Source organism: Azolla caroliniana, unplaced genomic scaffold (genome assembly GCF_043228905.1).
Source record: "Azolla caroliniana isolate FFs.n. ecotype wild unplaced genomic scaffold, voAzoCaro1.0.p SCAF_4, whole genome shotgun sequence".
NCBI lineage: Eukaryota > Viridiplantae > Streptophyta > Polypodiopsida > Salviniales > Salviniaceae > Azolla > Azolla caroliniana.
Window position 1 is genome coordinate 25506457 of NW_028230439.1, and position 25172 is coordinate 25531628.

At 43.1% G+C, this 25172-nt stretch overlaps 2 protein-coding genes, 1 non-coding gene and 1 pseudogene across 3 annotated transcripts; 1 reads left to right on the forward strand and 3 right to left on the reverse strand.

Annotated features, from left to right (window-relative positions):
* Window positions 1-1944: 1944 nt before the first annotated feature.
* On the reverse strand, window positions 1945-3117 carry LOC147865651 (high affinity iron permease 1 pseudogene; annotated as a pseudogene).
* Window positions 3118-6199: 3082 nt separating this feature from the next.
* On the forward strand, window positions 6200-10713 carry LOC147865652 (ASC1-like protein). Its single transcript, XM_087318518.1, has 6 exons — window positions 6200-6416; window positions 8962-9191; window positions 9518-9673; window positions 9751-9936; window positions 10050-10234; window positions 10326-10713. The coding sequence occupies exons 1-6, from the start codon at window positions 6249-6251 to the stop codon at window positions 10355-10357; spliced, it is 957 nt and encodes a 318-aa protein (XP_087174644.1). The 5' UTR covers window positions 6200-6248; the 3' UTR covers window positions 10358-10713.
* Window positions 10714-11275: 562 nt separating this feature from the next.
* TRNAV-CAC (transfer RNA valine (anticodon CAC)) lies at window positions 11276-11349 on the reverse strand. The gene has a single exon. It is a non-coding gene; the product is annotated as a tRNA-Val (tRNA).
* Window positions 11350-12676: 1327 nt separating this feature from the next.
* Window positions 12677-14490, reverse strand: LOC147865654 (large ribosomal subunit protein P2-like). The gene is made up of 3 exons (XM_087318519.1): window positions 14320-14490; window positions 13285-13523; window positions 12677-12895 (listed from the first exon to the last, which is right to left on the reverse strand). Exons 1-3 carry the CDS (start codon window positions 14405-14407, stop codon window positions 12869-12871), a joined length of 354 nt encoding a protein of 117 aa, XP_087174645.1. The 5' UTR covers window positions 14408-14490; the 3' UTR covers window positions 12677-12868.
* Between the last annotated feature and the right edge of the window lie 10682 nt (window positions 14491-25172).

A 25172-nucleotide genomic window follows, 5' to 3' on the forward strand; every position in this document is an offset into this window, starting at 1 on the left:
ACATACCTGGTATGAAAAGACTTTGTTTTAAATTGAAGTGGGAGACGTTTGCAGGTCATTGTTTTGGATGTGGTGAATGGGGTCACTTTATGGCGGAATGCCATCGTCATTGCCCTTCAGCTATAGAGGTTCCTAATGAAGAGAATGGTAAGGAAAGAGTTGGGAGAGATGCTAGTGTGTCAAATATTGTGGTTGTTATGGATGAAGGAACATCATCTAGAGAGCGAGTTATAAAGAGGTTTCACTTGAAGGTTTGGGCCCTAAAAATAAGGGAGCTCAATCTGCGGATATGGAAAAACAAAGTTTGGTGGTGATAGAAAAAGGAAAAAAACCATTGGATAGAACTAGTAGTGATGTTGTTGAAAAGCTTGGCATCAACTTAAGGGCAAGTCGAAGGGGAAATCAATGAATATGCAACGTAATAGTTTTCCCACTACTCGTGAGACTACTTGGAAAGGTAATTCAGGAACTAGAGAGGATCCTCGAAAAGTTCCTTCACAAAGACAATTGAGGGATAAGGGATTGCCCCTTCACCTTCAGTTTGATTCATTGGGACGGGTTGTAAACTCATCGAATTCTCGAGGTTTTCGTCAAGCGGGAGAACCTAAACAAAAGATTTTGATAGATGGCCCTAAGGATGTGGTGCATGAAAATCCATATGCAACATTGGCACATGCTTTGACTAGTTTCATGACATCGGTTGCTCTAAAGGAGCAAGTGCGCCCATAACATTGTTGATTGAATGAAAGTGGTAACATGGAATGTGAGAGGGGCATGTTCTCCTCATAAGAAGTATATATATTATTGCAAACTTTGTTAAATAAAGAATGGGATGCATTATGTGCAATTGAGCATAAGTGTCATGAGTTAGAAGGATCCACAGTTCATTTGCGTGGATATTCATCATTCTATGCAGGACATCTTAATAATCATTATTCAAGTGTGGTATTAATCGTGTGAGATAAATATTATCCTAAGTGGTGCATAATGATCCTTATAGTCGGTTTTTGGTTCTAGAAATCACTTTTTTGGCAAGGTTGTGTGGGCGGTTGGGATTTTATGCCCCTAACCAAGCCACGCAACGTATTGCATTATGGGGCTCACTTCGTCAAACCCTATGTGTGGGTCGTCCAAGATTATTTATGGGTGATTTTAACATGTGTGTTGATGCATCTCAATCTACATCTGAACATTCAATCTTAGATGATCCTGAGCAACTTGCTTAGGATTCATTAGCTATGGAGGTTCTAAAGTTGGATGTTTGGACATGGTTGCATGGGAATGATCCAAGTTTTACTTTCCAATCCGCTCAACATAGACAAACATGGAATTGGTTAAATAGAATGTATGTGATGCGCAATGATTCTTTTTTACCAACATCACTTCGTATGACAGTTTTACAAGATGTAGGAACTTTAGACCACTCCCTTATTTGTTTGGAGGTTTGTGGTCATGCAATTGACATGTATAAGTCTTTACTTGGAAAGCCTCCATTACGCTTTAACTCTTCTCTTTTGCTTCAACCTCACTTTCAAGATTCTCTCATGGAGCATGTCATTATGCTAAATTCCATTACCGATAGAGAGCGCAACAATAAAAACAATTTCGCTTCTCCTTTCCCTCTCTCTCTCTCTCTCTCTCTCTCATTCACACACACACATAGAGGTAGCAAATTGCAATTCACAAGAAATAAGTCTTTATATATAGGCATTTCTTCATATAGTCACTAGTGTGTAGTAAACAATCATCCTTATTCAAAGTTGAGAACATCCACACAAATAGTTTGCTCCTCCAAAAGGCTTAAGATCATGCATACAAATAGATTGCTGCTCCGAAGGCTTCAAACATGATTTACCATATCATACCACATGGTAAAACAACCCTTCCCTATATATTCCCCACTATATATGTACACATTATAAACCTAAAACACAACACTCAAACAAACTAGTAAGGTTTTTCATCTTGGATTATTGACTGAAATATCATAAATGTGGGTTGCCCAAGAGAATTTGAAATCTTCATTTTCGGAAACTCAAGCATCAACACACGTGATGGTTTATCTTGGAGTATAAAGTGTGTGTAAAGCAAAAAGACTTTCAGCTCATTAAACGGTCATCATCGCCAACGAGTCATTTTGTGCATTGGGGGCCTCACGTTGCGCTTCACGGCGCCATTTCCATCGCAAGAAGATCAATGCGGCAACCACGAACAACCAATACGAGATGTACGCTCCCAAAGTCCCCTGTGTGGCTTCATCACGCCATCCCACCAATGTATTCAACAATGCCCAAATGTTGTTGCCGCTTTGGTGACAACAATTAAGCTTCCACAAGAACGTCTCCTTCTCCGTGAACTCCTCGAACTCGTGCACCGAGCCGACAAACAACCCCGCCGCAATCACAAGCAATAGCACCGTTGCCACGTTGAGAAAGTACTTGAATGCCGTCCGATTGCCCCCCTTGTAGAGGAGGTAACCAACAGCAATCCCACAGATGGCCCCGACAACGGCCGGGATGGGGTACGCGGTGCCAGAACCCTCGAGCCCGATCCCTCCCAAGAAGATCACCGCCTCCACACCTTCCCTCAACACCACGGTGAACGGGATGAAGAAGAGTGTGTACTTCCCCTTCTTACTCGATGCGAGGCTTTCGGCGGTATCCTCATCCACCTTGGCTCGGGATGCGTGTTCGGATGAGAGCGCGTCCACGGTGACCTTGGTGAGCTTCTTCTCCCATTTCTCCCTCCATGTGTCCACCCGGATCATGGAGAAGGCCATGAGTGTGATGAGCACGACCGCGATGAGGCCGAGGATGCCCTCCCACAGGGCCTCCGACTCGTCCCATGCCTCCTTGGCCACGGTGTAGTAGAGGGACAGAAAGACGGTGGCGGCCACGAGGCAGAGGGCGAGGGCGAGGCCAACCCCGAGCCAGACCTGGCGCTTCATGCGCTTGCGGGAGGGGCCCTCGGGGACGAGCTTGTTGATGAGGGCCAGCATGACCGAGAGGATGATGGAGGCCTCGAGGGTCTCGCGGAACAGGATGAAGAAGGCCGGCACGCTGAAGAGCTCCACCATTGTTCCTTTGCTTGCTTGGGGGAGGAAAGCAGCTGCTACTAAGTGCTACTTGAGCTCCAAATGAATGAAATTTGTAACAATGTGGGAGAATCTAGGAGGGATATGGACTTGAGGCTAAAATGGAAGAATAGGCTTGTAAGTATCCATGGAGGCGCTGACTTTATATATGGACAGTTTGGAATGGGAGCAGCTTGCATTGTAAAGTTGACTTTTGATCATGTGTGGGCAGGGGTGTAGTGCGTATGCATGTCACGTGGTGGCATGTGTAAACCATCCATGTTATTATAGACTTTGGAACTTCGTTGTAACTTCGAAGTCTTCTATTGTGTGGGAATTTGTTGGTCTCTTCTCTACCAAACGTTGTCGGCATATCGAGATTTGGTTCATATGGAACAACAATACCCACGGGCCATTTCTGGTTTTGCATTTGGTAAGAATCGGCTCAAATTCCTCAATTCTTTTACATAGGATTTATAGGATAACATTATTATACGTGGGCACACATATGCATACACATGTACGCACATATAGGCCCAAGTGTGTCTTCTCCATGTACCTTGTAGTTGTCATGTGGACAACAATCAAAATTGTCCACAACAAAGATCGGAAAAACTAGAAGTCCCTTAGGGCGAGGTGGGTATGATGTTCTATTCAATTGATGATATGACATGTGTTCGCCAAGGGAAACATATAAAATCTCTATTTGCCTAATTGATTATCTTGTTAGGAGGTGATCTAGAGGTTAGGAGGGTTGGCAAGCAAGCGACTAACCAAGTTGCCCTACGGAAGTATTTAACATACTCTACAAGCATAGATTGACCCATGCGTGATATTCTTGAGATTCGACATTCGTAATATTCGTGGTATTCGAAAATAGAAAATGGCCCTAAGAATATTATAAAACCATTCGTTTACATATACATATACACACATACATACATCCACATACACAAACATATATATACATATACACACACATACATAGATACATATACACACACATACATAGATACATATACACACACATACATAGATACATATACACATGCATACATATATGTGTACACACACATACATCAATAATTAATTAACTCATTAATATAATAATTAATTTACTATTAACTAATTAATTCACTTAAACATTAATTGATTCACTAATACATTAATTAATTTACAAATACATATCTTAATTCATTAACACATTAATTAATTCATTGGAAAATATTAGTTAATTAATTAATAATCAATTAATGCATTAATAATTAATTAATTAGGGCTTTGGCAAAACTTAGGGTTTCAGTGAAACTCTGAATTTGCAGCGGACAACAGGATGTAGGATTAGGTAGAGCATGAGAGGGAGTCGATGACGCAGGCCGAAAAGAAGAAATTTTGTCGAAATTAGGATTATGACAGAAATTAGGGTTTTCTGTCGAAACCCTAATTTCTGGCCGAGAATAGGATATAGAGGGAGGCGAGGGTGTAAGTAGCACGCAGAGGGAGTAGGGTGAGGCGTCCTCGCTTCCTGCTGGCCACTGTTCTCGCTCGTAAATAAAACACAATTTTTTATTTTTTTTTATTTTTTTTAAATTTCAAGAAAAAGAAGGAAACGAATATATTTACGTGTATTCGTATTCCTATTCGTATGGATTCGTGGGGCAGGCTCCACGAATGCGAATATGTCAATCTATGTCTACAAGTATTCTACATGTATTCTAAGTATATAACGTACGTATTCGAAGTATTTTAGAATACTTGTAGAATACTTCGCATACATATTCTAGTACACGTATTATATGCTAAGTATTCTACAACAATGATGTGGCCACCGCCACACACATGCATACACATGTACCCACACATAGGCCCGAGCGTGCCTTCTTCATGTACCTTGTTACATGGGCGACAATCAAAATAATCTAGAATCTAAAGCAAAGATCAACAAAGATCTGTCGAGGGAAACATATAGAATGTCTATTTGCCTCATTGATTGTGTTGTTAGGAGATGATCTAGAGGTTAGAATGGTTGGCACGTGAGTGACTAACCAAGTTGCCATATAGAGGAAATGCTAACAAAATACAAGTTGTTATACTCATATGACACCCTTTGCTGATTTTTAAATAATACTTTAATTTGTTGATTTGATTACATTAACTTGCGTCAATTTATTTATGCTAAAAAAACCATTAATATTTGTCACAAACATATTATTAGGGCCTACAATAACTTCTCAAAACTAGGTTTGCCAATAGACTTTGCCATGTCGCTTTAGAGAGGAAGTTCACAAAAACTTTTTAGAGATGCATAACAATCTATGGGTTACTACTACTACTTCCGAGGCTAGGCCTCTTGAAACAAGAAATATTATTGTATCATCTTGAAATATACACAAGGGGTTGGTTCTCCAAACAAATGACTCCCCAATGTTTTTTCCTTTGACATATTGCACTTTTAATGAACCTTCTCCTAAAAAAGTAGATTTCCAAACTCAAATCCAACAACCTTGTAGCTGAAAGTCAAAACTAGTGCAACATCACTTTTCTTAAGCAATTATGCTAAACAAAGAGTGTGTACTCACATGAACATCCAAACTTGAGGTGTTTCCTACACGAGGTAATTTACTTAGGCACAAACGAAGAAAATCGTTGCTTCATTTGACATTATTCGAGTTGCAAGATGACGACTTTTCTCTCGTCTTCCTGGATCAGGCGCGAGATGGAGACATTCTTCCATCCTTACAAGGACGAGGCGACGACTCCCAGGCCGAGAGATGCCAACATTCCCTAGGTCTATCGGACGGCCAAGCAACAAACTTTCTTCGTCTTCCAAATAGCGAGCTGCTCTTCGTCCATGCAACATTTCTTCATCCTACCTTGCAAACCCGTTTATGAATTCCGAAGAATGGAGATTCTTGTGTGTGTGTGTGTGTGTGTGTGTGTGTGTGTGTGTGTGTGTGTGTGTGTGTGTGTGTGTATGTATGTGTGTGTGTATGTGTGTGTGTGTATGTGTGTGTGTATGTGTGTGTGTGTATGTGTGTGTGTATGTGTGTGTGTATGTATGTGCTATGTGTCTGTTTGTGTTTGTGTGTGTGTGTGAAATGGCCAGAAAAGATTATTCTTCTTCTTCTTTTTCTTCTTCTTCTCCTCTCTGATCTCTAGTATCTCTGTATCTGCCATGACTGCTTCCTCTGCCTCTGCCTTTGCCTTGGCTTCTTCTTCCTTGTTTCAGATCGAAGGTTGGGAAGATGAAAAGTATCCACAAGTAGAGGATTTCGTTATGATCCTCGTCTTCGCACTGTTCTTCCCCGCTGCTCGATTCTTCTTCGATCGGGTCGTTCTTGAGGTATGTTAGAAAACTAGAACATTTTTACGTCGCAGGAATATGCTCAATTCTTATTAAGATCGTGGAGATCTGTGATCAGTGAAATGTGTCATAGCGACCTCTCTTTAAGAAGAATCATAAAACAAATGTTTATACGAAACTTTTCATTTGTTAAGAGATCTGCGGAAGATCTCTGAAAGCTGAATGATACGCCATCACTTAGTATAGCTTGTGTATGTGTGTGGGGTGTGTGTGTGTGCATATGCATGTTTGTATCTATGTATTCTGAGTGTATGTATGCATGTCGTGGCATGTATATGTCTATATGAATGTGATGTGTATATTTGTCTGAATGTATGTATATAAGTGCGTGTAAAAATGTGTCTGTGTGTGTGATATGTATGTGTGTGTGGCTACGTGGATAAGTACGTGTATATGTGTATATTCATGTATTTGTATACACGGGGATATACATGGGCTTATGCATGTGTATGTTGATATCTCTATATAGTTCTGATACCAGACGTATGGAGAAGCTATTGTATGGATCTTTATTTCCTTCTTTTAGGAAACCAAATAATAGTGTAGATAAGTTGTAAAGTATCTAAACCTAACCAAATATTTGTGTCCGAACATAATATAAACATTAAACATAACTCAGAATCAACATATCTATATTGAACCCTAGATTATTGCTTATTATCCTAGTTTTGGTAGCAAGTAATGACACAATTAAATTTTGACATGAGTATTCATATTGCGATTAAGACATTAATTATGAAGTAATTTTAACCATAATCATCAAGTCTCATGACAACTCTCAGATTTTTATTTTTGCTCATTTTCATCCTATTGAATTCATTCTCCCTATTTGGATACGTGTTGTCATTATTTCTGACTGATGCAACTATTTTATTATAATAATGTTGGAATTTCCATATTGGCACAAATCTCTAATGAAAAGTTTAAACCAAGTGATCTACTGAAAGAGAGGGTTTATAATCCATCCCAACAGAGTATGGATACAAAGACACTGTGATGTAGTGACAATGGTCATATGATATTGTTTTTATATCATGGTAAAGTTACCTAAGAAGACACTGCCTTTGTAGAAAGAAAGAGAGTTCGATTGACTTCCACAGCAAGAAGAACTTAATGTATGCGACAAACTAATTGAGTAAACTTTAGATTTATGCCATTGGCAAATATGTTGAGAAAAGAAAATTAGCACAAATGATATAGAGAGAATGCTGATAAGACAAACCCTGGAAGTAGAGACAAATTTGTCGTGTCACAAGTTTCCTTGGCTATAATGCACTAGAAACGAGAGCAGTTTGAAGTGGTGGGTCTTGAAAGGGCAGCGGCAAGGAGCGAATGTGTTGCATTTTAAACGGTTTTCCGTTAAGGCAGCCCACTATTAGTGTGGATTTCCACCAACCTCACCCCAGGTAGAGATCGTAAAGGGAATTATCCTTGAACCTTCAACCATGGCTGATTATTGCTGAGCAAATGATATAGCTGATTGGAAAATATAGATCCTAGCATTACCCTATCATCAATTCTCCGATCTTGCCAAGGGCTATCCAAGTCTAGGTGGGGAAAGTGTTGTGGAACACAAAACATGTCACCCAGAGGCTCATAAAAGAGATTACATACTAATAGCTATCTCATTCCGGTAAAAACGTATCGGCAATAAAGACCATCCTAAGCCTGCCATCCTATTTTATTTGGGGTGTGCTTTCTGTCCTCCCACCCAACAGCTAAGATTTTAGGTTGAAGAGAATTGCCATGCAAATGACTATCGTTCAGCATATGCGTTGTGACACAATGATTTTTATGGGACTGTTTTCAAGGACAAACCTCAACATTGTGGACGATTTAATCCTTATATTTTGATCAGAATTGATCAATTTCAAGAGTTCAGGCTCCACCACACAGAATGCCTATATTTCCCAAAAGAATTGTGCAGTGGAAACCCGAGACTGGTCACCTTTACAGATGTATATAAACTAGGACCATCGGAAGTAATATCATATGTATCTGAGTTCAATAATGAGTAATATCCAAGTACTCTCAAGAATGCACTATCTTTGGTTTCCGTTCTGGAGTGCACACTCATATTGATCATTTAGGAGGCCTCCTTCTCACGAATGCGCTATCTTTGATTTCCATTCTGGAATGCACCATAGCCAATGCGGATTTTATTACCAAGGATGATTTGTTTCCTTGTTCTGCAATTTTTGCCCATGTCTGAACATAATGGTTACCCAAACCCTGAATCCTGTGTATCATGATCCCAAGTGTCAACAAGAAATATAATAATAATCAATTCATTAGCTATCTCATGTATGCAATGCCCACATTCCATAGGTATCTACACCAATTTAAAATACATAGTTATAGAAGACATGAGTTAATCCCATAGATCACGAGTGCCTATTTGTCCAAGCACCTTCTTTCCTCATGTATCTTTCTATCTTCTGATACTTGTTCTTTTCTCTTTAGTTGTTTTGTGACGAGCATTTTGTTGTGAGGGAGAGAGAGTAATTGAGTTATGCTTTTGCAGAGGCTTGGGAAAAGGTTCGTTATAGGATCTACTAAAAACCTGAGCCAAGCAGAGGTTGAAGAACGTCAGAAAAAACATATCAAATTCAAGGAAAGTGGATGGAAATGCATGTATTATCTGTCGGGCGAAATATTTGCACTGGCAGTATCATATAAAGAACCTTGGTTCATGGACTCTAGCAAATATTTTGTTGGACCAGGGGATCAGATTTGGCCAGATCAGAAAGTAACGTAAGATTCATCATTCTGTAAATGGGAAAACATTTTATGTTACCTCTGAGTTTGCCTTTATTTCCCAAATGTCCCTGAGTTTTCAGTACTTCCCCTACCGTGACAAACCCCTAGAAAAGAAAAAAGGGGATGAATTGAATCTGTAATTCTCCAAATAGTACTTAAAATTGCTCTTTGGAAGTTGACGAAGGGCATTTGGAGAAATAAAGAAAACCTAGAAACAGTTGGCAAAATAAAGAAAAAATTGGGTATTTCAGAGTTTCTGTTCTTTAAAAAGTGTACATTTTAGGAGCTGACAAAGGCCTGATAAGATCCTTATTTTTCAGGACAAAGCTCAAGACATTGTACATGTACACCGGTGGTTTTTACACATACAGTATATTTGCTCTAATCTTTTGGGAAACAAGACGGTCTGATTTTGGTGTTACAATGTCCCATCACGTTGCGACAGTCATACTCATTTTGTTCTCATATGTAGCAAGGTATGTACAGAATGCAAAATGTTATACTAGTTCAATCTAGAAACAATTCTGACTGTTTTAACTTTTTCTAAAGCTAGGTTTGCTCGCGTGGGATCTATTGTGCTTGCCCTTCATGATGCTAGTGATATATTTCTAGAGCTTGGAAAAATGACCAAGTATTGCGGATCCAACCTGATACCAAGCTTAGCATTTATAATGTTTGCTGTGTCTTGGGTCGTGCTGAGGCTTTTTTACTTCCCTGTGTGGATAATATATAGTACGAGGTAACATTACAATATGTGTTTGTGATAGCACATTTGTAGTATATCTATTAGATGAGACTTCAATTTCCCATCATCTTCAGCTTTTCATTTTTTTTTGCTTGTTTACTTTGCAGTTATGGAATTTTGCAAACCTTAGATAAGGATAAACACAAAAAGGAAGGGCCCTTGTATTACTATGTATTTAATTCTCTTCTCATAGGCTTGCTTGTGCTCCACATATACTGGTGGGTTCTGATCTTTAGGATGCTTGTGAAGCAAATCCAAGCAAAAGGAAAGCTAGGAGAAGATGTTCGTTCGGGTATGTGTTCACTCGTCTATATTCTTGTCATTGAACTGAAAACTTGCTTTTTGATTGCCCTTTTTTAAATGAAGAATGATATGAAATGCAGATTCAGAAGGCGAAGATGACAAAGAGGATTAGAGGACAAACACTATCAAAATGGTCTGTTAGCAATTCACAAGCTAGTTGAAAGATATAAAGTGTGCTTGCAGTGGATTATGGTTGTGAGCCATATTCACTTAGCTGTGGGAAATGGGTGGGAGTAACAATTTATACTATTGTGAGGAAGATGAAAATGATGCCTATGGAACAAAAGTCTTCCAAACCTCTTTGCAAGCCATTTTGAAAACATCATTTTAACCCATGTGTTGTAATCACACCATTCACACTGTTTTTGTTTGGAATAAGAGGGTCTCTAACATCTCCGGATCAATTATTGCATGTCGGAATCTTGTAAAAAACAGGTTTCTAAAGTTTTATTCTTTAATTTTCTATTCTACTCTGTTACCATCTCAAGGGAGAAACATAAAATTAAATATATGTGGACCAATGCTACCGTTTGTGATAGGGTAAATTGGTTTTTAGCACCCACGAGATACTGAAGATTCTCCTGTGGATGTGAGGAGGCCTAGCCACCTAGCCCATGACAAGGATCAAACTTGGGTTCCATGAGTTGGCAAATGAGCAAAGAGCATTGTTCTTGTTGGGGGATGGTCTGATTCTTAAACTTCTTGACAGCTACCACAACCTTGTTAAAAAAAATCATACCTAACAATGACATATACAGAGTATTCATCATTTCTAGATGTTTTTGATCCAAGAGGATGAAAGAAATTTTCTTTTGTAGCTTTTCTATTGTAAGCCTAACTTCGGTGAGGCAATTTTGCCACATTGTGCCTTTGACTAACTGAGAATGAAAGAAAGAAGAGAAATCAAAACTTCCATGACCCGCCGTTTGAAAATGAGAGCAGGTGTATTTGGACTTGATATGTAAATATAAAACCGGTCAAAATAAGAGCTCATACAAAGTAAAACACAGTAAAAAATGACAACCTTCAATGTCCGAACCCAGACTCGAACTGGAGACCTCTAGTGTGTGAGACTAGCGTGATAACCAACTACACCATCCGGACGTTAGTAACTAACATTTTATCACTTCATATAATATATACAGGATTTACTATTAAATTTTAAGCAATAAGTGCAAATCATATATCATCCTTTTTTCTTCAAAATATTGGACCCGATGTTTTCATTCAATACCCCTCCTAGGTTAAAACCACCAATGACTACAACAAATCGTCTCATACCCCAATGCTTCCATTGTATAGTCTACATGACAGCTCAAAATGATGCAATTCATAAAGAAAATGTAGTCGTGAATCGTGATTTTTATTAAACGGTTTCTTAAAGCTCCAATGCATTGTGCTATGAGAATTGATCTCGCTTGATAAGTGCTCTTTCATAAGTTGTGCTTCATTGTACAGCATTACCAGGGCTATCAATGCTCTTTCATAAGTTGTGCTTCATTGTACAGCTATGCCCGCATCTTGTCAAGACTAGTACGCAACCAATTTATTCCTCCATTCATTCGATACCACCATAGTAAATATGATAAAATTAATCAGGATTCCTGTTTAAGTCAAGTCTGCATATTTTTGCAATGCCCAACGAAAATAAATATTTCATCTCATTTCATAAGTTGTGCTTCATTGTAGATCATTACAAGGTAATGGCCGCATCTTGTCAAGACCAGTAGGCAGCCAAATTATCCCTCCATTCATTCAATACACCATAGTAAATATGATAAGATTAATCAGGATTCCTCTTTAAGTCAAGTCTGCATATTTTTGCAATGCCCAACTAAAATAAATATTTCATCTTAAATTTGGCCCAAGGCTAATTACAAAAGTTGAAAGAAACACATTATATTTCATGAAACAATGATTGCTTAATCTTCATGATGCATAGCAAAATTAAAAAACATAATCATAGAAAAAATAACCAAATTTCACACAGTAGGGTCAGACAAGTCTTACCCACTACCACCTATCAAAAGTTTCTCAATACAAAGGCAATCAAACTTTACTCGACAAATAATGCCAACAGAGTATCCCACCAAAAGATAATTGCAGAATACAAGTTATTCAGCTACACATTTATATATGAATCTTCATAACGAATACTTATTATAGCAGAATGAGGATACTCCAAAGAATGATTCAAGGAATGTAAGGAAATAGCGGAATGACGATACTCCAAAGAATGATTCAAAGAACAAAGGCACATTAACAACACTTCATAGTAGTTTTGATATTAATTGGCACAAAACAGTTAAAATTGCACAGCTTAAACAGCCAAAAGAATACAAATGTTCCCTTACGACCAGATCATCCAATGCCAACTAAATCGCAGTTACTTTATGCAGCTAATATACACATATTTCCAAAAACACACTACTGAACAATATAAATTTGATCATTTCACTATTTAGTATCAAAATCTGAGTTGCAAACATTAATTGGACAAAAAATCTCCTACTAGCTCAGAGTACGCTGCTATTACAAATGTGGAACTCACAACAGGAACATAGATTAAAGCCCATACTGCTCCTACATAATCTCGCAACATCATAAAAACATGAGGGAGAACTCAATCGAACAAGCTGAATCCCATATCCTGAATATGAAAAAAGGAAAAACAACTGTTGGTTATCTTCATAAAAGGAAAGAAAGCAAACATTATTTACTCATTAAGGAAAAATCAAGTATATTGAGAAAATATTCCTAGATTATTTATGTATATATTGGAAAAGAGTAAATTAGGTGAAAGACCGCATTGACCATATTAATGTTTAAATATCACACACTATTTGTTCTTTCCAGATTCACAAGGAGGAATTGATGAAATGAAAAAAACTCTGAGTAGTATTTCTCTTCTTCACTACTTCCCTAAATTTTCTAGTTAAGAAATAAAGAATTGAAACAAACACAGAAAAAAAAAAAACTCATATGCCTGCTTCAAGACAAGAATAAATGCAGAGATAACCGAGGTGTATAATGACTTACATCATCAGACTCCTCTTCTGGTTCTTTCTTCTCTTCTTTCGGTTCTTCCTTGGCAGCAGCTGCAGGGGCAGCAGAACCACCACCACCAGTCGCAGCAGCAGCCACAACAACACCGCCACCACCTCCAGCAGGTACTGAGGCTAGCTTCTCCTTTCCTGATGCAATCAGCTCAACGATATCTTTGCCTTTCAATTCACTCAGGAGCAATTCTATCCTGTCGTCATCAGCCTCAGCTCCAACTGCAAAGAATACACAAGGATAAGAAAAAGAATATAGATACTTCCTTCATGATAGAGAACGTTACAATACTACACCATGCGTATGCTGCTCTGTGAACGTTAATTAATACAGCATTACATCATCATACATATTCTTTCACACTAAAAAGGACAATTTATGTATGGTCGCTTCTTCAACGACATTGGGGTTTGAGGTACAATAACGTAGAGCAGACTGTAAGTAATTGAGATAACAACTTGCATCATAGGTAAACCTTGAATTTTTAGGGAAATGACACAGGATTATGGCAATGTGTTTAACGGTTCTCACTACCATAACTCGGTTGATCTAGGTAGAAAGAAAACTTCTAAGAAGATCCATTTTTATAGGTCATATGCAAACATTGTACACAATCCAACGCTAAAAGAGGGGGTTTCGCCAATTAAAATCTTCCAATACATCAGAACAGATTGAATGTCTACAGCTCTCAGAAGCGACAAAAAATCTAGCCATCAAACAATGTCAGTAGATCAAAACAACATAGAACAATAAACCAGCAGAGCCAACAAGCGTTCTAATATTTATTCTAATAAAGACGAAGACATAGCACAAAATCGAAGACGTATGTCTACAGAAAATAGTTTGAAAAAACCAAATTTTACAAGACTAGAATATGAACGCGCAGACAATGCATGAAGCAGACACATATACTTCCAAAATGGTCTCCAGAAAACGGATCTCTTTGATTAGATATTGAAACGAAAAGAAATCTAGGAGAAAGAATAGGTAGCTCGCTGTTGAGGATGATAAGAGTACCTGAAGAGAGAATGTTCTTGACATCAGAAGCAGACGGGGAGGCCTTGCCTCCGAGGAGAGCGAGTAGATACGCAGCGATCACCTTCATATTGTGGGAACCCTAAACCGCAGAGAAGCTCTGACAACAAATAAGAAGGAGGAGAAGACGCCGAGAAGGAGAGAGAGAGAGAGAGATAGATCAGACGTAACCTAAACCCTAAAAATGTCCTGCAGGATTTGCGTTCACACTTGGGCGCCCTAAATGGAGAGAAACGGACGGCCGGCCATTGTGACATTGCACAAAACCAGGTGAACAAAAACGAGAGGCCATTGAGCTAGATGGATAGATCTCAGTTGGTAAGGTTGACCAATGGAGACCTACTTAGGGTAAACTATTATTATGAAAAATAATAAGAATAATAAGCGAGTTCATTTGCTCGAATCCTCCTATATGTGTTCCCTCGTCAATGGCACTCATCTAGATTGCCCATGAAGCCCAACTGATTGGCAAGCTTTTGTTAAGAAAATAATAATAATATGCGAGAGCTCATTTGCTCGAATCGTCCCACATGTTGCTCTTTCTCCTGTATGTGTCCCTCGTCAATGGCACTCATCTAGCTACCTCAAGGTATGATTGTGCCCTTGTTGTTAAGATTAAGGAATAAGCTAATATATTGGAATAAGGAGAAGTTGTCCTTAGCAAGACATCTAGTTGTTGCTAATTCGGTGCTTTTGTCCTCGATTTGGTATATAGCATCTACATGGCTGTTTTCTAGGTCAGTAATGCTTAAAGTTCAACGTCCAGTAAGTAATTTTATTTGGCGGAACACTATTTCAAACAATTATGTAGCAAAGGTAGCTTGGTCGGTTCTTATACCGTCTAAACAGAAAGGAGGTCTAGGTTTGATTGATCCCTTCAAGCAAAGTAAAGCCTTACTTGCTAAACATGTTGTTAGGAGTTTATTCCAAGAGAGGAGTTATGGAAAAAGTTATGGATTTGGCACTTACATAAGGTTAAGCCATCAACAAGTGGTCAATGGAATGATAGTTTTAGATGACTCTTTAATTCAAATTTTCTGTTACCTAAGTCCATTGTTGGGTCTTTAGGTTTCTTTAATGGATTTTTTCGGGCATAAGAAAGTTTTCGGCAAGCACTTGTTTTCCTGCCACCGAAAAGTTATCCTCAACTCATGCATCAACCGTTGATATGGAATCCTTTATTTACCGATGAAGCTGCATGTGTTTTGGGTCTACACCCTAGGTTATCTACAATGGACTGTGGTCCAACTCGTACGATTGTGGATTGGTTAAAGTTTTTGCAAACTTCAGCGCAGGACCAAAGGAATATGTTGTCTAATTTAAGAGGGGAAAAGATAATGTTCTCTCAATAGTCCATGGTGCATCAGGTCACAGTGCCAACTTAGCAGTACGATCATTTTCAGAGTTGGTACAGTATGTTTTTCGACACTCAATATACTTATAGGAGCTCGTTTATATCATCAAAATGGTAGGTTGATACTAGTGGAGGAGGAGTCTCCAATTATGTCCGCTGCAAAGCATTTGCCAGTGTGAGTAATTGCTAGATTAGATAAAAAAATATTTATCGATCCTAATCCATTAATTACTAACTACTCTCCTCGGGTTTGGATTTTACACTCTAGGCCAATTGCTGATCTACAGTGGGATCCATCTTATTATGGTGGGAAGTTGTCCATGTTTGACACTTCACACACTAAGGTCCTTCCATTCTTCACATATTCGGTGGCCTTTGGTAAAAACTTTATGTTGAATCAGATTGAGTCAGTACCTACTAGAAAAAAATATTGGGAGGAAGGTAATGTGTCATCTTATCACATGGTGATGTTTTGGAAATAATTTTGGTCAATTACGTGTATGAACAAGATATTGCATTTTCAATGGTTGATGATTCATTAGGCATTGCCAATAGGAGAATTACTGAGAAGATCAGTGCCTGATCGATCATGTGTTATGTGTGGGTCTACATCTGAGACATTGCATCATGTATTTTGGGAATGTGTTGCTGCTAAATGTTTTTGGTTTCAAATTCTTAGGTTTCTAGGTCGTAAATATACGACAGCTATTTTCACATGGGGTGCAGTCATCTAGGGAATGTTGGATCAACAAATGGCCTTTTATCATTGTCATTATTCTTCCTTCACTTTACATGTGAGAAGTTTTCAAGTATACTCTACTTCAAGTTCCTTGCAAGGAATCAAGTTCTTCTCGCGAAGTTATGTTTGGCAGATTGTCTCCACTTTGGCTTTGTGGGTTCTTTAGAAAGTTAGGTGTTCCAACCTATACAATGATGAAAACACTCATGTTGTGGATCAAGTTAAGTCTTTTTGGGACTTATTGGTAGATACAGTTAAAGGTGATTATGATAGTTATAAGGGTGTTAATGTGTGGGGGGTGGAACCAAGAACAACTCCACCTCCCTCCCAAGGGGGGTTACGTGTGAGGGAGAAAGAGAGAGAAGGAGAGAGAAACAAAAAATGTCACAAAATGTGAGAGGGAAAAATTGTAGGGAGTTGCATTACTTACCCAAAACCAAGAATGAGACAAGTAGGGAGTTACATTGCTTACCCACTCTCTAACCTTTGTACACATGCACACAAATGCACATGTGTTCATACGTATACTCATCCTCACACGTTCATATGCATTACACATACATAACAACCACTTTATAGTGTTCTACCCTTGTACCGCCCCCTACACTCATACGGGCAACAAAGGGTTATGGAAACGCAGGTGATTGGAAAAGAACGAGAATTCGACAAGACTGGTCATCTATTCCTATCGTGTTGGATGCAAGCGTTGATGATAAGTGGAACTACGTTGTCGAGGTACTCCTCGCGGATGCGTGGAATGAGGCGGGACCTCGGGGGTCTTGTACCGAAGAGCAAGAGAGACAGGAGAAGGGAGGGGACCTACTACGTGCGAGCGTAGATTCATAGGGACACGGCCCTTCGACACAAAGACGCGAGTGGGACACCGACACAGAGAGACGCGAATGTATGTAAATATATATATTGACAAGACAAACAACAAGAAGCACGAAGTCGGTTACAACCGAACAGGCCGGCGAACAGATGTCGATGCCTATTCGTAAACGCACAGAAAGAAAGGAGTAGGTTGGAGGTGCTGCCGGAAGCACTCGAGCATTCCTCAGAGCAGCGCAAGCCTCCCGAAACCTGCACAGAAAGAAGCTACGGAGTTTGGGAGAGAGAGAGAAGCCTTCGGCCCACAAACCGACAACACTTCGTCCTCCTCTATCCGCGATCCCTTCCCCCTCCTCGTCTCCCTCCTTTTATAGGCAAGGAAGGAGTCGTTTCCCATTAACTTCCTACCTACCGAATCTACCTACCTAGGATCTTCTATGTACCTAATTCTCTCTTATGTACAATATAAGGCGTACGTGCATGAAGAGCCGGTTCCTACGCTCCGGTGTACCGATTCCGCTTTTGGACGGTTTTCTTCACAACATCCGCCCCCACCTAACCGCGCATCCTCCGGCATGCGCCAAATTGAGTCGGGATGGAGAAAACCGGTCCAGCCTTCATTCCTCGCCCGTCGGTTCTTCCTCGGTTTCGGATCGTTCGTCGTCGCGGTCCAGGTTAACCGTATCCGGCTCGTCGTCGTGACGCTTTTTGAACGCTTTAATCCGCTTCCCAGCTACCGGTATCGCCATTCTCGTGCCGTCGAGTTCCGCCAGATGGTACGTCCCATTGTCGTTGGCGCTTTGTACCACGTAAGGTCCGAACCACCTTCTTGCGAACTTTCGTGTCGCTCGGTGCTGGTTGTCGAGGCTGATGTCGTAGACTAGCACCCAGTCGCCTTCCTCGATCTTCTTCAGTCGGAGCCGGTGCGTTCGGTCGAACCGGGCTTTGTTCCTCGTCCTTGCCACCCGAAGCTTTCCCGTGGCCTGCTCCACGTCCTCCGGTCTTCGCTCGAGCTGTCGTATGCGCGCCGCCAACAGTTCCTCCCAGCTCATCTCGTCTCTCCAGTCCACGGTTGCCCATGAGGAGATCGTACGTTCCATCGGCATGATCAGCTTCTGCCCAAACATGAGCTCTGTCGGCATGAATCCGGTTACCGAACTGTGCGTAGTTCGGTCTGCCCACAACGCGTAAGGCAGTAGCCGCGACCAGTTCCCGACTTGACCCCCGCATGCCCGAACTAACGCCTTGACGATCGGTTCGTGTCCGCGCTCCACCTTCCCATTCGCCTCCGGATTGTACGCAGTGGTAAGCGAGAGCTTGACTCCTAGCCGGTCGAATAGCTCCTCGGCCTCTTCGGCATCCAACTCCCCGCGATCAGCCACGATCTTCCCGACGCACCCGTACCGGCATATCACGTCCTCGATCAGGAACCGACATACGGCCGCGGTCGTTTTGTTCTGAAGGGCTCGGCCTTCCACTTGGTTCGTCAGATCTTCCCGAGCCAGGACCAGATACCGCATCTGTCCTACTCCCATCGACATCGTCACCAGATCTACCATCCATTTGAAGTGGATGGTCGGAGGGTACGTAGGGTGAAGCTCGTCCCGATGTCGGACTACGGAGTGCATCTGGCAGCTCTCGCAAGTTGTCACGAACCGATGCACGTCCCGGTACAGTCCCGGCCACCAGTACTTCCCCTTTATCTTCTCGAACGTGGCCCACGTTCCACGGTGTCCAGCCCAAGGGCTGTCGTGGTAGGCCGTCAACAGCTCCTCCTATTCTTCCTTCATCGCCACCACCCGGAGCGGGGCGTCGTTCCTCTTCTTCGGGTGCTTCCATAAGTATGCATCCCGGAGAAAGAATCGGTATGCTTTCTTCCGGATCCGGTTGGTCTCGTCCCTCGTCCATGACGCATCCGGCGTCATTGTCTTCAAGAAACCACCGATCTGTAGCCACTCGCCGTCGTACTTGCTCTCGTCGAAGCCGTTAAGTGTCGGAGTGCCCGTCCCATCGGTCGTCACGTACACTGCCTCGAAGAAGTCCACGCCGACTTCTTCGTCCTCCGAAACCATGCCGCCCTCGTCATCAAACCTCGCCCTCGAAAGCATGTCGGCCATGCCGTTGTCCTTTCCGGAAATGTGTCGTATTTCCGGGTCCAGGGACTTGATGTACGCTATCCACCTGAGCATCGCCAGGTCCGGTGTCGCGCACCCGGAAACCATGCCGAGAATTGGCAGGCAATCCGTCTCGATAATCACTTCCGTCCTGATCAGGTAGTCTTTGTCGGCCTTTACTGCCGAAACGATACCCCAGAGTTCGCGTTTAACCTGGGCGTACCCTCGTTGTCGCTCACTGAGGACCTTCGCACCGAATCGGATCGGGAACCGAACGTCGTCCTCGTCTTCTTGGTTGACGACCCATCTGATCCCGGTCGGACTCATATCCACCGTTATGTATACCGGGGTAGCCTTCCCGTAGACAGCCTTCCGGAGCGCCGGTGCTTCCGCAAGAGCTCCCTTCAGCTTCCGAACCGACTCCGTGTGCTCGTCTCGCCACTCGAATTTTCGCCCCTTCTTCAGCAACCCGTATAGCGGCTCCGCAACGTGGGCGTAATGCGGGATCCATATGTGGTAGAATGCGCATGCCCCCAGGAACCTTCGAACTTCCGTAACCGAGCTACAGTCAGTCTTCATCGCGGAGATGGCTTCTACTTTTGCCGGAGACGGTTGCCGGCCATACGGTCCACATAGGTGTCCGACCACCAGGATTTCTGATTGCCCGAAGGCCGATTTCTCCCCGGAGAAGGTGAGCCTCGCATCCTCTAGCCTTTATAGCACCTTCTCGCAATCGTCGATGTGTGTTGCCACGAATTGCTGGCATCCGTCCGGCCCGAGTGTCTCGTCCTTCTCTTCCACCGGGCACCCCTTGATCGGGATGTCGTCTAGAAACGGCATGGTGATGTCCGGGATGCAATCCCTCAGTACCTTGTTCATTGCATTCACCATGTGGGCCACCGAGTTGGTCCCTCCTTGTGGTAGGGTACACATTCGCACTAGGCCGAGGGGAGTTCGCATCATCGTAATGTCTCTGCTCTCCACGGCTAGCTAGAACTTGTCGTACCCCGAGTACAGATCACCGACCGAGTAAATCGACCTTCCGGCGAAGGCCTCCGCGAACTCGTCTATGGTCGGTCCGATTCCTACGTTCCGAATGGTCACTCGGTTGACCGGCTGCAGGTCTTGAATGAAGCGCAATGTTCCGTTTTTCTTCGGTACGGTAAACCATCGGTTCGAGTATGGGGCATTTGACGGTTCGAGAATGCCCATATCAACTTTCTGCCTCAATAGCTCCATCAACTTCGAGATGTGAGCTCTCGGTACTGGAATCGGCTTGAGATTCCACGGTACATGCGGTACCATGAATATCACCATCGGCTCCACGATTGTCCGGGTCTACGCACCCGATCTCTTCCGGTGAGAATGCGAAGGCTTTCCCGTGCCTTCCGAGCATTCTCCGAAACCGGTCTTCCTCCGCCGGCAGTAGGAACCCGCCCCCACCGATTTTGAGCTCCAGGAGCGTCCCGTCGGTGAAGGTGTGACCTATGCAGACCGGAACTCGTAAATTGGGGTCCGATGCAACCCCTCTGATTCGGGATTCGCTGCCCTCCGGTAAGGGTGCCGCGACTGGCCTTACCTTCCGGTCCACAGTCTTGTACTTCATGCTAACTCGGGCCGTCTGATCCGGCTCGAGCCCTTGATTGAAGTTCGCGATGACTTCGTACATCTCTTCGGAACATACCGGTATCGTCCGGTCTTCGATAAGGTCTTCCCCGACTACCTTCCTCAGCATCCCCAAGGTGTCGTCGAAGGAGACCGCCTCCACGGCTCCGCTGATTTCCTCGTCCGGGCTGAGGACTCCGCACGCTCGAAGTCGCTCCTCCGCCCTTGCCCTTTCTCGGCCAGCGATGCCGACTATCATACACCCTCCGTCGTTGGAGAAGCAAAATTTTCTACCTATCGTACAAGGATTCTTCGGTTTCGGTTCTATCGTACAGCTGTGGGGTCTTTCCCGAGTGTCCGGACTGTCTCGGCCCCACGCCTCGGCAGCCCTCTCAAAAAATCCTCCCGGTTCTCGCCACCGAGGGATTCGCGTTTTCGCTCGTGGTTCGGCCGCACCGTCAGAAATTGGACCGAATGGCGCCCGTCCTGGCTTTTGACCCTCGCGTAGGCCGAACCGTTGTCCTGCACTTTGGTCTCCATTCTCGCCGCCGTGATGTATGGTTCCCCTAAAATGACCGGATGCGAGGACTTCTCCTGTACGAAGAAGTGCTGATCAATCTTGACGTCGCCGATCTTGACTCGCACATTCAGTCCTTCCGAATGTGGCCGACCTCGTCGCACCACATGCACCTGTTCCCTGCTGCCGGCCGTCGGTCACGAGCCGGTTCGCCACCTTCCCTTCGAGTCTAGGCGATCTGGAGATACTTTATCGCCCGCATCAACTCCTCCAGCGCTGCTCCTCCGGACGAGCCATTGACCATGCCGGTCGAAGCCGGACCGGTTTCGAGCCATTCCCGGGTTTCTTCCCTTCGCCCTTGCGGTGCCGGTTCAAGCCTCCTTGTTGTGATAGAGCCCGCACCGGCCGCCCCGTTGTCAGCCCATTCTCGCCGTTTGTCGAAACGACCACAGACTCTCTTAACCGCAACCCAGTCGGTCGTCAGCCCGTCTTCGGTTTCCAGCAAGGAGCCGACTTGATCCCGGTCCCGCTCGTCCACCGACTTGACGAACAGTAGGACCCGGCTCGTATCCAGAACGGTTCGGTCAAGCGCCGAAAGGCGCGCAAAGCGTTCTTCGAACTCCCGGAGGAGTGCCGACGCGTTTCTTCCCTTGCCGGGGGACTCCACCCATTCCATGAAGTCTCGTTTCGAAAGCCGGAGCGCGTCGTCCAGCCCGTATTTTTCTAGGAGTCGGCCTTCGAACTCCTCCCAGGTACGGCTCTCCGCCCGCACCTCGAGCACCTCCGCATGGATGCTCGGCATCGCCACTCGAGGAAACCCGGCAAGACGCCTCTCTTCCGGAATGTCCCGCATCAGCATTTCTGCCCCGTAGGACGCCAAATACTTCATGGCATCCTTTCCGCTGAACCGGCCGATCGTACCGACGACCACCTCAATGGCTCTGTCGAGGGCGCTGGTGCCCTCGCGTGCGCTCAATATCCGATCCACGGCCGAAGCCATGGCCTCCGCAAGATCCGACCCCTTCATCTTCTGCTCTTCTGCCGCCTCCTTCACGTCGGGTTCACCAAGATGTCGAGGTACTCCTCGCGGATGCGTGGAATGAGGCGGGACCTCGAGGGTCTTGTACCGAAGAGCCAGAGAGAAAGGAGAAGGGAGGGGACCCACTACGTGCGAGCGTAGATTCACAGGGACACGGCCCTTCAACACAAAGACGCGAGTGGGACACTGACACAGAGAGACACGAATGTATGTAAATATATATATTAACAAGACAAACAACAAGAAGCACGAAGTCGGTTACAACCGAACAGGCCGGCGAACAGATGCTGATGCCTGTTCGTAAACGCACAGAAAGAAAGGAGTAGGTTGGAGGTGATGCCGGAAGCACTCGGGCATTCCTCAAAGCAGCGCAAGCCTCCCGAAACCTGCACAGAAAGAAGCTACGGAGTTTGGGAGAGAGAGAGAAGCCTTCGGCCCACAAACCGACAGCACTTCGTCCTCCTCTATCCGCGATCCCTTCCCCCTCCTCGTCTCCCTCCTTTTATAGGCAAGGAAGGAGCCGTTTCCCATTAACTTCCTACCTACCGAATCCACCTACCTAGGATCTTCTATGTACCTAATTCTCTCTTATGTACAATATAAGGCGTACGTGCATGAAGAGCCGGTTCCTACGCTTCGGTGTACCAATTCCGCTTGTGGACGGTTTTCTTCACGACAACGTTCCACCTCGTTCGTTGTTCCTGCCACTGGCGCCATTCTTAGTGCAAACAACATGAGTTAAGATGGAGGAGGTGGTTGCGGCATATTGGAATGGTCTATTGATGTAAGACGGATTTTGGTGGTAATCTCTGAGATGGTTGATGTGGACAATGAAGCATATTCTCTATTTTCGACAAGGATGAGTGATGATGTTGTCGGAGGATGAAACATATTTTCACGACTCATGTTGTTTTCGTAGGTACGAGATTTTGGTGATAATCGGCAACAACGAGATGGTTGATGTGGACTTGAGGAAGCAAATTTTCTGTTTTTGATCAGGATGAGTGGTGATGGTGTGGGGGGTGAAAATTATTATCATGAGGAGGTGAGGAATCATTTTTTAGACTCATTTTGTTGTTGCATGTACAAGATTTTGGTGGTAATTGGTGAGATGATCAACGAGATGGTCGATATGGATTGAATAAAACAGATTTTATGTTTCTCATAAGGATGGTTGATGATGGTGTCTAGGATTGAAACATATTTCCACGAGGAGAGGTAGAGAGGATTCTCATTTTATTTTTGTAGGTAAAAGATTTTAGTGATAATTGGCGAGAGCGAGACGGTTGATGTGGACAGAATGAAGCAAATCATCTATTTTTTATCAGGATGTGTGATGATGGTGTGGGGGCCAGAGCATATCATGAGGAGATGAGGAAACTTTTTAGAGTCATTTTGTTGTTGTTTGTACAGGACTTTGGTGGTAATCGGCGAGATGGTGGATGTGGACTGAATGAAGCATTTTTATTTATTTATTTGTTTGTTTATAAGGATGAGTGAAGATAGTGTGAGGTTTGAAGCATATATTCATGAGGAGATGATGACACTATACTCGTTTTGTTGTTATAGGTACATGATTTTGGTGGTAACCACCGAGATGGCTGATGTGTAAACATGAAGAATACTTATTGAGGTTGTGATAAAGCTGAGTGTTGATGGCATGAAGGTTTCTTCCCGATGGTCGTGGAGATGAAGGAGATGGTTGGTTTCAACATGGGAGAGGATAGTTGTGGGCTAACCAAGGCGACCCACTGCGTTTTATTACAAGGTGGAGAATAGGTTAAAGGAAAACAAAGGAAAATTGTTCTCATCAGGGAATTGGAGGACATGGTCACATTCTAACGGAGGACAAAGTTCTATGTTCATTACATGTACGATGTCTCATGTCATTCCTTTTTTGTCTTTCACTACCCTTAGTTGTGGTTTTCAGAGGTCATCATGGTGACAACCATTATAATGTTTTTTTAGTTTAATCATTTCATCATGTATGCAGAATTCTACTAATGAAGAATATTTTTGGGGGGAATAATAATAATAATGGCACTCATCGAGACCAACCATGAAGCCCTGCAAATCTCATTGGCTCTTTACTTCATACTCAACTTCCAATCTTGCCCATCTATGACACTCGTCTAGACTGGCCACGACGCCCTGCAAATCTCATTGGCTATTTACCTCAGACTCAACTTCCACTCTCACACAATCTTCATTTCAAATATGTGGAATCTCATTCGCCTCCTTGCAACGCCAACATATCGTCATATTGGAAGCATGTGGTAGTAAACGCTTCACACATTACACTACATGTGTTGCACCTAACTACAAAGCCATATGCTTCATTGAACGGGGAAACTACACGCACCGATGCATGTTAGAGCCCAAGTTATTGCGCACCATCTAAACCTTTATGTTCATACAACTTAGTTGACACTCACTTCAATGTGGTGAAACTAGTCCACTATTCTAGCCATAACAAGCTTTGAAGTGTGGGTATCACATTTTCATATATTGTTCTTCCTTTGAATACATCTAACTATGATCCAACCTAACCCAATCCTTTCACGATTCCTCTCATAGATTGTGTTCAAGAACCTTTGAATTGTTTATTGGCCACATCTCCCCACTTGTATGATCCC